The sequence below is a fragment of the Mizuhopecten yessoensis genome, unplaced genomic scaffold (genome assembly GCF_002113885.1).
Source record: "Mizuhopecten yessoensis strain PY_sf001 unplaced genomic scaffold, ASM211388v2 scaffold6647, whole genome shotgun sequence".
Classification (NCBI taxonomy): Eukaryota; Metazoa; Mollusca; class Bivalvia; order Pectinida; family Pectinidae; genus Mizuhopecten; species Mizuhopecten yessoensis.
The window spans coordinates 67410-78762 of record NW_018406654.1 but is presented as its reverse complement, the minus strand read 5'-3'; the positions used below and the strand labels follow the sequence as shown (position 1 = coordinate 78762).

The 11353-nt window shown below is 35.5% G+C and overlaps 1 protein-coding gene across 3 annotated transcripts in view; it reads left to right on the top strand.

The window, feature by feature from the left end:
* Positions 1-11353, top strand: part of LOC110452362 (sodium-coupled monocarboxylate transporter 1-like) — a 37569-nt gene that overhangs the window by 11915 nt on the left and 14301 nt on the right. For all 3 annotated transcript variants that reach the window (XM_021500838.1, XM_021500836.1, XM_021500837.1), the window contains exons 2-5: positions 4877-4945; positions 7599-7650; positions 10806-10873; positions 11089-11169. In XM_021500838.1, coding sequence (XP_021356513.1) covers positions 4877-4945; positions 7599-7650; positions 10806-10873; positions 11089-11169 — 270 coding nt within the window. The remainder of the gene's footprint in view (positions 1-4876; positions 4946-7598; positions 7651-10805; positions 10874-11088; positions 11170-11353) is intronic.

Below are 11353 nucleotides of genomic sequence, written 5' to 3'. Positions count from 1 at the left end.
CCCCCCCCCCCCCCCCCCATAACGCGCATCATGTTTGAACGGAACTGTGTTGCATACCCTCATACATTTTAAAAAGATGCATTTCCTTAAATAAAACTTCCCGATATACATATGACTTTTCTCAAGAGAATCACATTTTCTGAACGAGCCACCTTGAAGATGATACGACACGTATTATGACTTGAATTGAGTAAATACATTATGTTTACTTGTGAATTTAGCATAATACTATAGTCAATCCAGCGACAGCGTAAATGTAAGTTGACCGGCCTTGATCTGGGAGTAGATATTTGATAATCTTTGTCCTTAAGCCTTGCGATTGGTCATGTTTGAGGGTTTTTTTCATCTCTGCAACCAAACAATCAAATTTGTTTACTTGAAAAAGTACTAACATGAGTAAGAATATAAATGTCGACCTAATGCGAGCTTTCGAGCTAAGCCTTTAATCTAACAGGGATTGTATGGTCCTTGTCACCATTTTGTCGCATCTTTAAGTGGAAACAGGATGCTAAGTAAGAACACACAATAATAATACAAACTGGAAATAATACTTAATTTTTCGCAGAGTAGGATACATTTTGGAGAATTTTTTTAAGACCAGTTTTTTTTTGCGGGGGGAGGGGATTGAGTTGTTTTCGGGTCAATATTGAATTATAGTTATTACAGTTACGTAGATAAAAATTAAAATATTTGACACGCTTGGGAAAGATCTGAAATATTGGTAAAATGCGGACAAAATTAAGGATGTTAAGTCAATAAAAATCACAGTTATAATATATAAAAAAAGCATATATCCTTCAGGGAGATAACTCTAACATAAATCACAATTATTAAACTGTTTAAAAGTAGCATATATCCTTAAGGGAGATAACTCTAACACACATCTAAGCTAAAATGTATAAAAGTGGCATGTATCCTTAAGGGAGATAACTCTAAAACACATCTAAGCTAAAATGTATAAAAGTAGCATGTATCCTTAAGAAAGATAACTCTAACACCCATCTAAGCTAAAATGTATAAAAGTAGCATGTATCCTTAAGGGAGATAACTCTTACACAAATCACAGGTTTAAAACATACACAATGTGTGACACGTTAATGATATACAAGGGGAAGCGGATATCCCGCACGTCCATTAGATATGAATATAAACTTTTTTCATTTTACAACAAATACGAAACAAGTTATTTCAACTTATGTTAAATACTCTTGTTGGTCCAAATGTAAGCGCGCGTAGGGTCCTAATGTGGGAGGAAACAAAGGATTATCCGGGGAGAACCCCCGTGGTCGGGCAGGTGACCCTATACCTTTATCGGTCCGATTGGGGAATCGAACCCCGGTCGCCTTGGTGAAAGGCAAGTGCGCAATCCTCTGCACCACCCGACCACCCGTCCATTGGTCGAGTTACCCTCCACACTGAGACAAGAACCGGTTCCGATATCACACAATATGGATTGTTTAATGCCACCGTATCGTTCGTAAATAGACATAACAGGTCAAAGTTGAACAGAGGAAAGAGCGTAATTATTAAAATATGTAATTAAGGGAGAGCAGAGGATGTGAAATTATATCACCGTCTTTTAGGAAAAGAAATGTAAAGATTAGTATTTCTTCCTTACACATTTATAACAAGCATGCTATACATGTTTACCATGTAAAATGTATAATAAACATTCGAACTTATAGCGAATTCCCTATAAAGCAAACTACTTTCTCAGAAAGGTTCGATATAAATGACTGGTATATTATATACAAGAAGTCTTAAAAATAGTTTTTTGCGGGTCGATAAAGTTGACGATGCTTTGACAAAGCATTATACGGCTCAAGACACTTTATATAAACAAGAGATTACGTTTATAGACAAAGGAGCCTGGTTAGCTTAAGAGTGTTTAAGGTTTGGGTTATAAACAAATGGAAACTTGATCTCTTTTAACATGTTTGGCTTCGAGTTCTTAGATACTTTCATTGATTTTCAAGTGCAGCTGACTTTGATAAAATCTTAAGTAAACATATTTGATTGAAGGTTTAAAATGATAAAATGACAGACACTATTCGGCCCGTAGATTTATGCGTGTTGTTTAAATGTATAAGGAGGCACGTGCACTGTAGTCTAGTGCTAGGACGCCGGGCTTGTGACCCAAGGGTTGCAGTTTCGAGTCACGTCACGGCACTGTGTTGTATCTTTGAACATGATACTTTACTCCGCTTGTTCCAGTCAACTCAGCTGTAAATGAGTACGTGGTTGGGCAGTGCTAGAATTGTAGAATGCTAGCTGTGAACGCCGAAATGGCAGCACCGGCTGTATGGTAAAGTACCCCAAGGAGTTGAGAAAGATAGTGGCTAGTTACAAAGGCCCTAAAACCATGGATAATAATTTGTGAACCGCTTGGAGACGACCTACGAACTGTATTGTGATAAAGCGGTATTCCGTCTTTGCGTATTGCAGAGTTATCTGCTCTTGGGAGCAGGTATTGATTGTTACGTCATTGGTCTGTGTGAGAAAATTACGCTGTTTTCTCAAAAAATGATGACGTTTCTCTCACAAACAAGTGATGTAACAATCAATACCTCCTCCCAAGAGAAGATAACTCTGCAATACGCAAAGACGGAATATAAGAACCTCGAGTTATTATTATTATTTGCTTATGGCTGTAGAACGATTTTGAAATCAGAAACGAATTTTTACTTAAAGTACATTAATTATGCATGGTCCAAATAGGTACAAAGGTATTGACACAGATTACGTGTATACACTTCTCAATAGCAAGCTTAAATGGGGGAGGAGGTCAAATGAATATTCTGATTACGAATATATTCATAATCGTTCGCTTGATCTGATATCACGATTTACATGAAGTATTTGTGTATTCATTGTTTAAATATTGAAGCAATATTGTACATGCATTTAAATCAATTTGACACTCGATGTCAAGCTTCTTTACAAAGAATAGTCTAAAATTACTACAGTTGGGATCTTGAACTTATTGACAGTTATCCTCGATACTCCAGGGGATACGCACACTTTCGCTCTCTGTACTCCTGGAATATGTCTTAACAAACTTGAATGCAAGTGGCTAGCTATTTATTTAGGCTCAGGTAAAAAATAACTGACCGAGCGCCAAACTTATACCTGTCCTTTGAAGATGCGACATTCTACTTCAAAGCCAGTCAATTTTATCGTGACGCGCCCCCGGGATTCTTTTGATGTACGTGTATCTTCTTCTTGTTGTATCACCCACAAGGTGGCACACACTGAGCCCTTCGATTTTGCTATGGCATATTCCAGGGGTGCAGAGAGTGAAACTGAGCGTAACCTATGAAGTACTGAGGATGATTTACAGGGTGAAATCAGATTTAACCCATGTTATGCTAAGACGGAACTGACGCGGGTTATTTTAGTCATTGACGCTGTGCACAGATTGATTTTGTTTTCATAATACACGTACGTGTATACGGGTTTCCACTTCCTGGTTTGTGACATGTTAAAATGCTAAACAAATCAACCAATCGCACACAGACATACAGAAGTGCAATAGGGTTGTCAAGATAAGAATTCTTACGTTATTTCCGTACAAAATTGAAGTGATTAAGTGCTATACAGAGAGTTGCGGTGCAGCGTACACATGCGTAGAAATACAAAAGAAAATGTTAAAACATAAATGAATGAATGAATAAACTGGAATTAATAGTCAATACAAAAAGAAAAGAGCACGTAAAGAGAAAACATCGAAACGAAAACCACACAACAAACCTCCACCAGTATGAAATAAACTACAACACATTTAATGTTTACTATAAATGGAAACAACTGTAGCAGAAAAGATATGGTATAGCTGCCAATTATCATTATGTATTTATTTTGTTCAAATTATAAAGGGTAGTATGTATGATAGAAAACATATAGTCAGATGTCTGTTAAGTTTGTTAAGTAATCGGAGATTCCGTCTACAGCCTCTCTGTTAGAAAGTTATCGAAGTTCCAATTCTGGTTATACAGTTTCGTTCCTCACATATGAAGGTTATCCTGTAATTATTCTGACTCCTTTCCGTTTTCCAATAAACCCTGAATGAAATACGAATATATGGGGTTTTTTTTCTAGTGAAACCTGTTGAATCCAATACTATGTGGGACACTTGATTATGTAAGTCGGATTGGAGAGGACGTCGTTATATACAAGTCTTACATGTACTTAGTTTGCATTTGCAATGGGTATACAACATTATGTCGAAAGTAACACAGGTTGTCAGAATACTCAGAGATCGGATTTTATTATTTTATTGCCCCTGATTCGATAATTTAAACATTGGGTCATTATGACCCCATCTATTTACCAGCCGGTAATCGTCTGATTGAACTATATTGGCAGCGTGACTGGTTCCTAAAACATTGTTTTTTATCTCACGCGCTCGAGTTTTCTCTGTCATTTTTCTCCTATTCGGAACATCTCTTGCGAATTGCTCAAATTGAGCACGAAGCGTCACACCACAGATCAATTTATTTTAAACTGTACCCTGGCAATTTCTGACTCTATAGCAGAGAACGTATTATTCAACATATAATTTACGAATCCAGATTTTTTTTTTATATTAAGCTATTTGGAGAATATGTTTAACTCAAAAAACATCATAAGGCTTGGAATGAATTAATATGTAGTAAGATGATTTTATCTTAAACATATATCCCTGAGAAAAGCTTCGACTTGAAAGAGGTAAAGCTACATAATTATCAGACAGATATCTACGATTAACTACGTAAATGATTTTATTTTCAACAGTACCTAGAGAAAAGCTTTGACCATATCAGCAAAGTTAAGGCAGTTTACCTGTTACCAATGATCATATCAATGAATTATGATATCAATTGTTTTATTTTCACAGTATCTGGAGAAAAGATTTGACTCTAAAGCCGCAAAACTCACTGGGACTATCATGATGATATTACAACAGGTATGTAAAGGTTCTTGCTTATATTTATTCATTAATCCGTGCAATCTTTTGTGAAAGTACGTCAATTTTTGAAAGAAAAAAATATATAGAAAAAATTAAAAAAGTAACAGAAAATCCCCTTTTAATCACCCACATCATGTCCATCCTCGATACTCCATGGGGCTACGCTCAATTTTGCTCTCTACCACTGGAATATGTCAATGCAAAATCGAAGGCTCAGTGTGCGCCACCTTGTGGATGAGACGAGAAGACTAGTTTGATCCTTTAAAAGCGTAACGGTAAAAATAGACAGGCTTTGAAGTCTGGTGTGGCTCATGTGCTATCTGTAAATGTGTAAACAGGGACAGGTGTCATTATTATGTCTACCCTAGACTAATCAGATGGCTAGTCGCATGCCTTCAATTTTGTCATGACTTTTTACATGGATGCAGGGAGCGATATAGAACATAACCCCTGGAGTATCGAGGATGCATCACGTCAATGACGTCATCATATACTGCTTTTGTATCAGGTTATAGAGTTTCAACTTAGAAGCAGATTTTGTTTTTTTGCCCGGGATGTCTATTTTCGCGTGAAATCGCGTTAAGCATACATCACGAAAATAAAAGGTACGGAATTAAAAACATTTCTTCTAGCTAAAGTTATTTTTTGATGAATTGGAGTCCAGTCCATATGCTATCGCTTGCAATGAAAATAGTAAAACGAAATAATACATAGTGCAAGAAAAGAAAAATACCCGAGAGAATACCGAAGTGTCGACAACCATAATTCGAACTCAAAATCGATACAAAAAAATGATTGCATTGAGAACGTAGAAAAAGACCAGGTGTTTCGGAAGGGAAGTCGTTTTCCGCTTCATCGATGTCGGTCGCAAGTTCAGGTAGTGACAACAAAACCACAAAACACTGTAATGAGCATAATTAGAAAAAAGATCGACCTTCATAACACACAAATAAATAACAAAAATTACGCTAACAAATGAAAACAGAAAAGAAAGATAAAAAAACAACTTCGCGTGGGATTTACAAGTAGCTTAGAATGCAGATGGAATACACTCGGTGTATCGATAGTGTTATAGAGATGAGCACTAAGAGGTACAGCATTGTCATAAATTTTCATCTTTATTGGGGGGGTCTAGATCAAGTGTGTGTTTAGGGAGATTTATAGTTTACAACTGAATCGAATATCTGCCTCGTAAAATCTGCCATTAAACCATTGTTATCCTTGTAAATAGACTGTACCTAACCGATTTTCTCATCCTATATTTTACCCCATACATTGTATGTTGAAATATTGCTTCATTTAATATACAGCCATCTTAGTTTTTTAACAATAGAGGCTCGACTACCAGGTAATTCTTAAAAAAACAATTCAGTTTGTTACCTACGACACGGCCTGAACAATGAAGCAATTAAGTTTTATGAGCCCTTCAAAGTATTCAAAACGGCTTGTTTCGCGCTCTGGTGTCAGTGTCAGGTTCATGTAATTTGCCTTCAGAAAATATGGTCCCGTGGTCGGGGGGNCTCCGGACAATTGAGAAAGGTACATTTACCCAGTGTGAGGAACGTTTTACCGGGAAACATTTTATAATGTCAACTTTGAATAAGCGGCCTGAATGAATTCGTTTAAATTTAAAAATTGATGAAGAATGTTGTTGCCCGAAGGTCAAACAAAACATTCTGCCCAAACGCGCAACAACTAGCTGTTTTTAACACAATATACCCCTTTCTTAAATATAATAATAAAGTTGACTTTTTATGTGAAAATAATAATTAAAGAAAAAAAGAAATCCTGACGGCATAGACATTCTACCACAAAGTCGTGTAAAATATTGATGACGTCATATCTAAAGTCATAATTGAAAACGTATCGAGAAGGAGGTGAATATCGTAGGCGGTTTTATCTGCAGTCTATTAACCTTTCAAAACGTCATAATTTGAACTGATGAACATTTCTTTATAAATAGTCTAAATGTTGTATGCTTTTACCGTAATGGTACTTCTGAAATAAAGCAGTGTATCTGAATTACACACAAGACAAATGATCATGTATTCTTCTTTCATTCACCGTCCTCCTCCAATCTAATTAAAATTAGTCTCGTAATTCCGCTCCTCTACGATGCTCTACGGCACAACCCAACAGAGGAGCGGAAATACAATTGTCATTAGATTGCGTTCTCCTCGCAATAATACGTCCACTGTTCGCCCTAAACGACAGGTCCGTCAGTAAAATTTGCTTGTCACGAAGCCCGTCCGATTGACGTCCGTTCCGAAATATTTTCAATGTGTCTTTTAACCTTATATCTGTCCATATTTGTCGGTCCTTGTACATGTCATGTCAAATGTTATGTCGGTACAGTAATTGCCGTATATAGATATAGCATCCGTCACAATAGGTCATTAACGTCTAATATCAAAGTTTTGCTTTACACACAAGCAAAGTACGTATTAAACGTGTGTCGACTTGTCCATTTGTCAGTCATAGCTAGACAAAGCGACCAGTCGGTCTTGAAGCGTTGCGACACGTTTTATACGTACATTGTTTATTTATAAAGTAAAATTTGATATTACATATTTCCAAACTGTTTATTATTATTCAAACTTGCTTTTCTGATTTTGTTTATTTGAAGCTGTCTCTCGATTTTGTCCTTTAGGTAATCTACATGGGAATAGCGTCCTACGCTCCGTCAACAGCTCTGGAGGCGGGTAAATATATCACCAATAGCGCCGATTATAGTTTATAAAATACCTTACTAGACTCAGCTAAAGTATTTCCTGTTTTTTTTTTTTTAAATACCTCTTTAAGGACATGCACTGTTTTTATGCAGTTGCTGACTTGTATCGAGGGAAAAAGTTATTTTGTTAACCCCGAAGACAAACCTGTTACATATATCAGTAAGCCGTAAGCAGAGAACAACCGTTTGATTGAAGGTCAAAACTAAACCTGCATTACCAAAAAATCCTTTTAACAACGCTTTTATTCTACTCTATTAACGTATTTCAAGTGAAATCAGTCTGCAATAGGAAACGTTGCTTCCTATTGTCCGTTTATTTAAGAACTTGATATAATGTGTTATTTACCTACTAAAGGGAATGCTTTATAATAAATGACGCATATTTTCCCTACATCCGCATTGGTTTAATCATAATCACGTGGAGGTCGCTGATTTGTTATATTGACGCGGTTTTACATGTATTACTTTAAGAAACAGCAGTCAATATTATCTTGACATTTGCGGATCCAGAGGCTTTTTGGGCTTCAAGAAAAACCCCTCCGTGATTTTCTTCTTAAAAAGTCATATATTTTTACCATTTTCCACAATTCCCCCCCNCTCTTCTGTAACATCTCCTATAATGATACAAACATAACAAAGTGATTGGTACTCTGCTGTAACATCTCCTTTAATGATATAAACATAACAAAGTAATGGGAACACTCCTGTAACATCTCCAATAATGATATAAACATAAAGGAATGGGAACACTCGTGTAACATCTCCTATAATGATATAATCATAACAAAGTAATGGTAACTCTACTGTAACATCTCCTATAATGATATAACCATAACAAAGTAATGGTAACTCTTCTGTAACATCTCCTATAATGATATAATCATAACAAAGTAATGGTAACTCTACTGTAACATCTCCTATAATGATACAAACATAACAAAGTGATTGTTACTCTCCTGTTACATCTCCTATAATGATATAAACATAAAGGAATGGGAACACTCCTGTAACATCTCCTATAATGATATAAACATAAAGGAATGGGAACACTCCTGTAACATCTCCTATAATGATATAATCATAACAAAGTAATGGTAACTCTCCTGTCACATCTCCTATAATGATATAACCATAAAGGAATGGGAACACTCCTGTATCATCTCCTATAATGATATAACCATAACAAAGTAATGGTAACTCTACTGTAACATCTCCTGTAATTATATAAACATAACAAAGTGATTGTTACTCTCCTGTAACATCACCTATAATGATATAAACATAAAGTAATGGTAACTCTCCTGTAACATCTCCTATAATGATATATTTACATTTGCCCCCGCGCCGTCCCATTTCAACAGTGTTAGAGGGCAAGTGTAATTATATAGGCTATAATTACAACTGCTCGACTATAATTACAACTGCCTGTTTCAGGTGTAGGAATATGTAAACAAACAAAATGGCCGCCTGAAATGTATTTTGAGGCAGGGCAAATGTTTTTTGTAGGAATATGTCTTAAAAAAGAAAAATATGTATATATAAAACATACCTGGTTGTCTGAATGTAATTATTGTTGATATAATAACAAGTGGCGGGTTTTTATGGGATTTGCCAGAGGCCACTTGTAATTATATCAACAATAATTACATCCAGACAACCAGTTATTGTTTATATACAGATAAATTCGCATGAATATTTTGTTTGTTTCATTTTAAACTCTATTGACATCATTTCTAAACAAACTTCAGCATGTCTTTTTCAATACTGATTACAAAACTGATTAAGGGGAGGTTACTGCACAATGGAAACTCTACAGTGTCCCCAGGGGGACAGGGATTTTTATACCAATATCTTTTTATTTGAAGCCATCAGCGTCACATAATTTTTGACAAATGATCATGGATATTTGTTTGTTTGTTTCATATTAAGCTTTGTTTTCTTCAATTGTGAACAAACTTCAGCATGTCTTTTTACAAAACAGGAAAATATACAGTGCAGTGGGACAGGGATTGTTAAAAAGTAAACAAGTACCTATATCTTCATATTTGAAGTCATCAGCGCCACATAGTATACGCAAATAAATCATGAATATTTGTTTGTTTCTTTAAGGATTAACTTTCTATTTAATTTAGGTTATCGGGTGATATCTTCAATGGAACTCGGGTAAATTGAATAATAAGCCGATTATGATTAAACTACCCCAGTTCCATTGTAGTTATCATCCGATAACCTAAACTAAATGGAAAGTTTATCCTTATATTTATAGTATTTCTCTTTAATATTACATACAATGCGTTCTTTTAACCGGATTAAATCCCGCAGGAGGATAAGAAGCATTCTTCAACTTCAATCATTACAAAACCCAGTTCGTGTGCTGTGATCTTATTATCAGTATTTAGGCAGGGATATGACATGTAGGTCATGTACATTTATCGAACCCGTCCTGTGATTACCATACCAGCCTTATATAGTGCAGTTGAAAATATTACGGCAAAATTGCCGTATATCGAACGGTATTGTCAAAATTGAATTTAATATCGTATTCCTGGGTATTGTTTACACTATGTCCACAAAGTAAACGTATGTAAATGATCATAGGGCGCTGTCAACAACGTGACGTCATCGGGATGTATACATTTCAACAATGTACGTTAACATTTCATCAATGTACGTAAACATTTCAACAATGTACGTCAACATTTCAACAATGTATATTTTGCATGAATACACTGAATGAGCTGTACAAATCTGGTATCCCCGGTAATTTTGTTTACTTCCGAAAATAGCAATGGAAACCCCCGGGTTGTTTGTATCACTACGCGCACGAGAATGACTGTCGTTATCGAGTGATAATGACAATGACATCAACAAAAGTTATTGAGTCAATGAAACTTTAAACTGTAAATATTTCTTTTTAAACTCTATTTTCTTCAATTGTAAACAAACTTCAGTATGTCTTTTTACAAAACTGATTAAAGGGAGGTTACTGAAAAAAGGAAAAATCTAGTGTAGTGGGAAGGGATCTTTAAACTAAATACCAGTTTCAATACTGATTTTTCATAATAATGCTTGGCATGTATCATTTATTTATTTATTTATTATTCATTTGTTTATTTAATTTTCCAGTTACGGGATTTCCAACCTGGGCGACCGTCATCACAGTGGGCCTAGTATCAACTTTCTACACTTTCCTGGTACGGGTTCATTCTACCATTTTATATTTATAATGTGTATATTGTACCTTGGTATATTAAATTTATTTATCACATGAGATTTCAATTCAATTTTTAAATCTGGCATAATTGTTTTTTAATATGGTTAGATGTTTATTTGTTTGGTTTGTTTGTAGACCCTGTACACTCCTCTTTCCTGTGTGTGTTCGTTACTCCTCGTCTTTTTTCGTTCACAGGGTGGTATGAAGGCGGTTGTCTGGACTGATGTGTTTCAGTCATTTGTAATGGTGGCCGGGATACTGGCTATAGTCATACAGGTAAGATATACACGGCATACAGGTAAGCTTTTCACGTCATGTAGGTAAGGCAGATTTATTTGTAATGAAGGTTAATTATATGTTTATACTTATAAATTGTGTACGTCACACATGCTATACATATACTGCTACTCGTTTACCAATCGGTTACCGAAGGAATATCTCAAGAATCCACTCCCCCCCC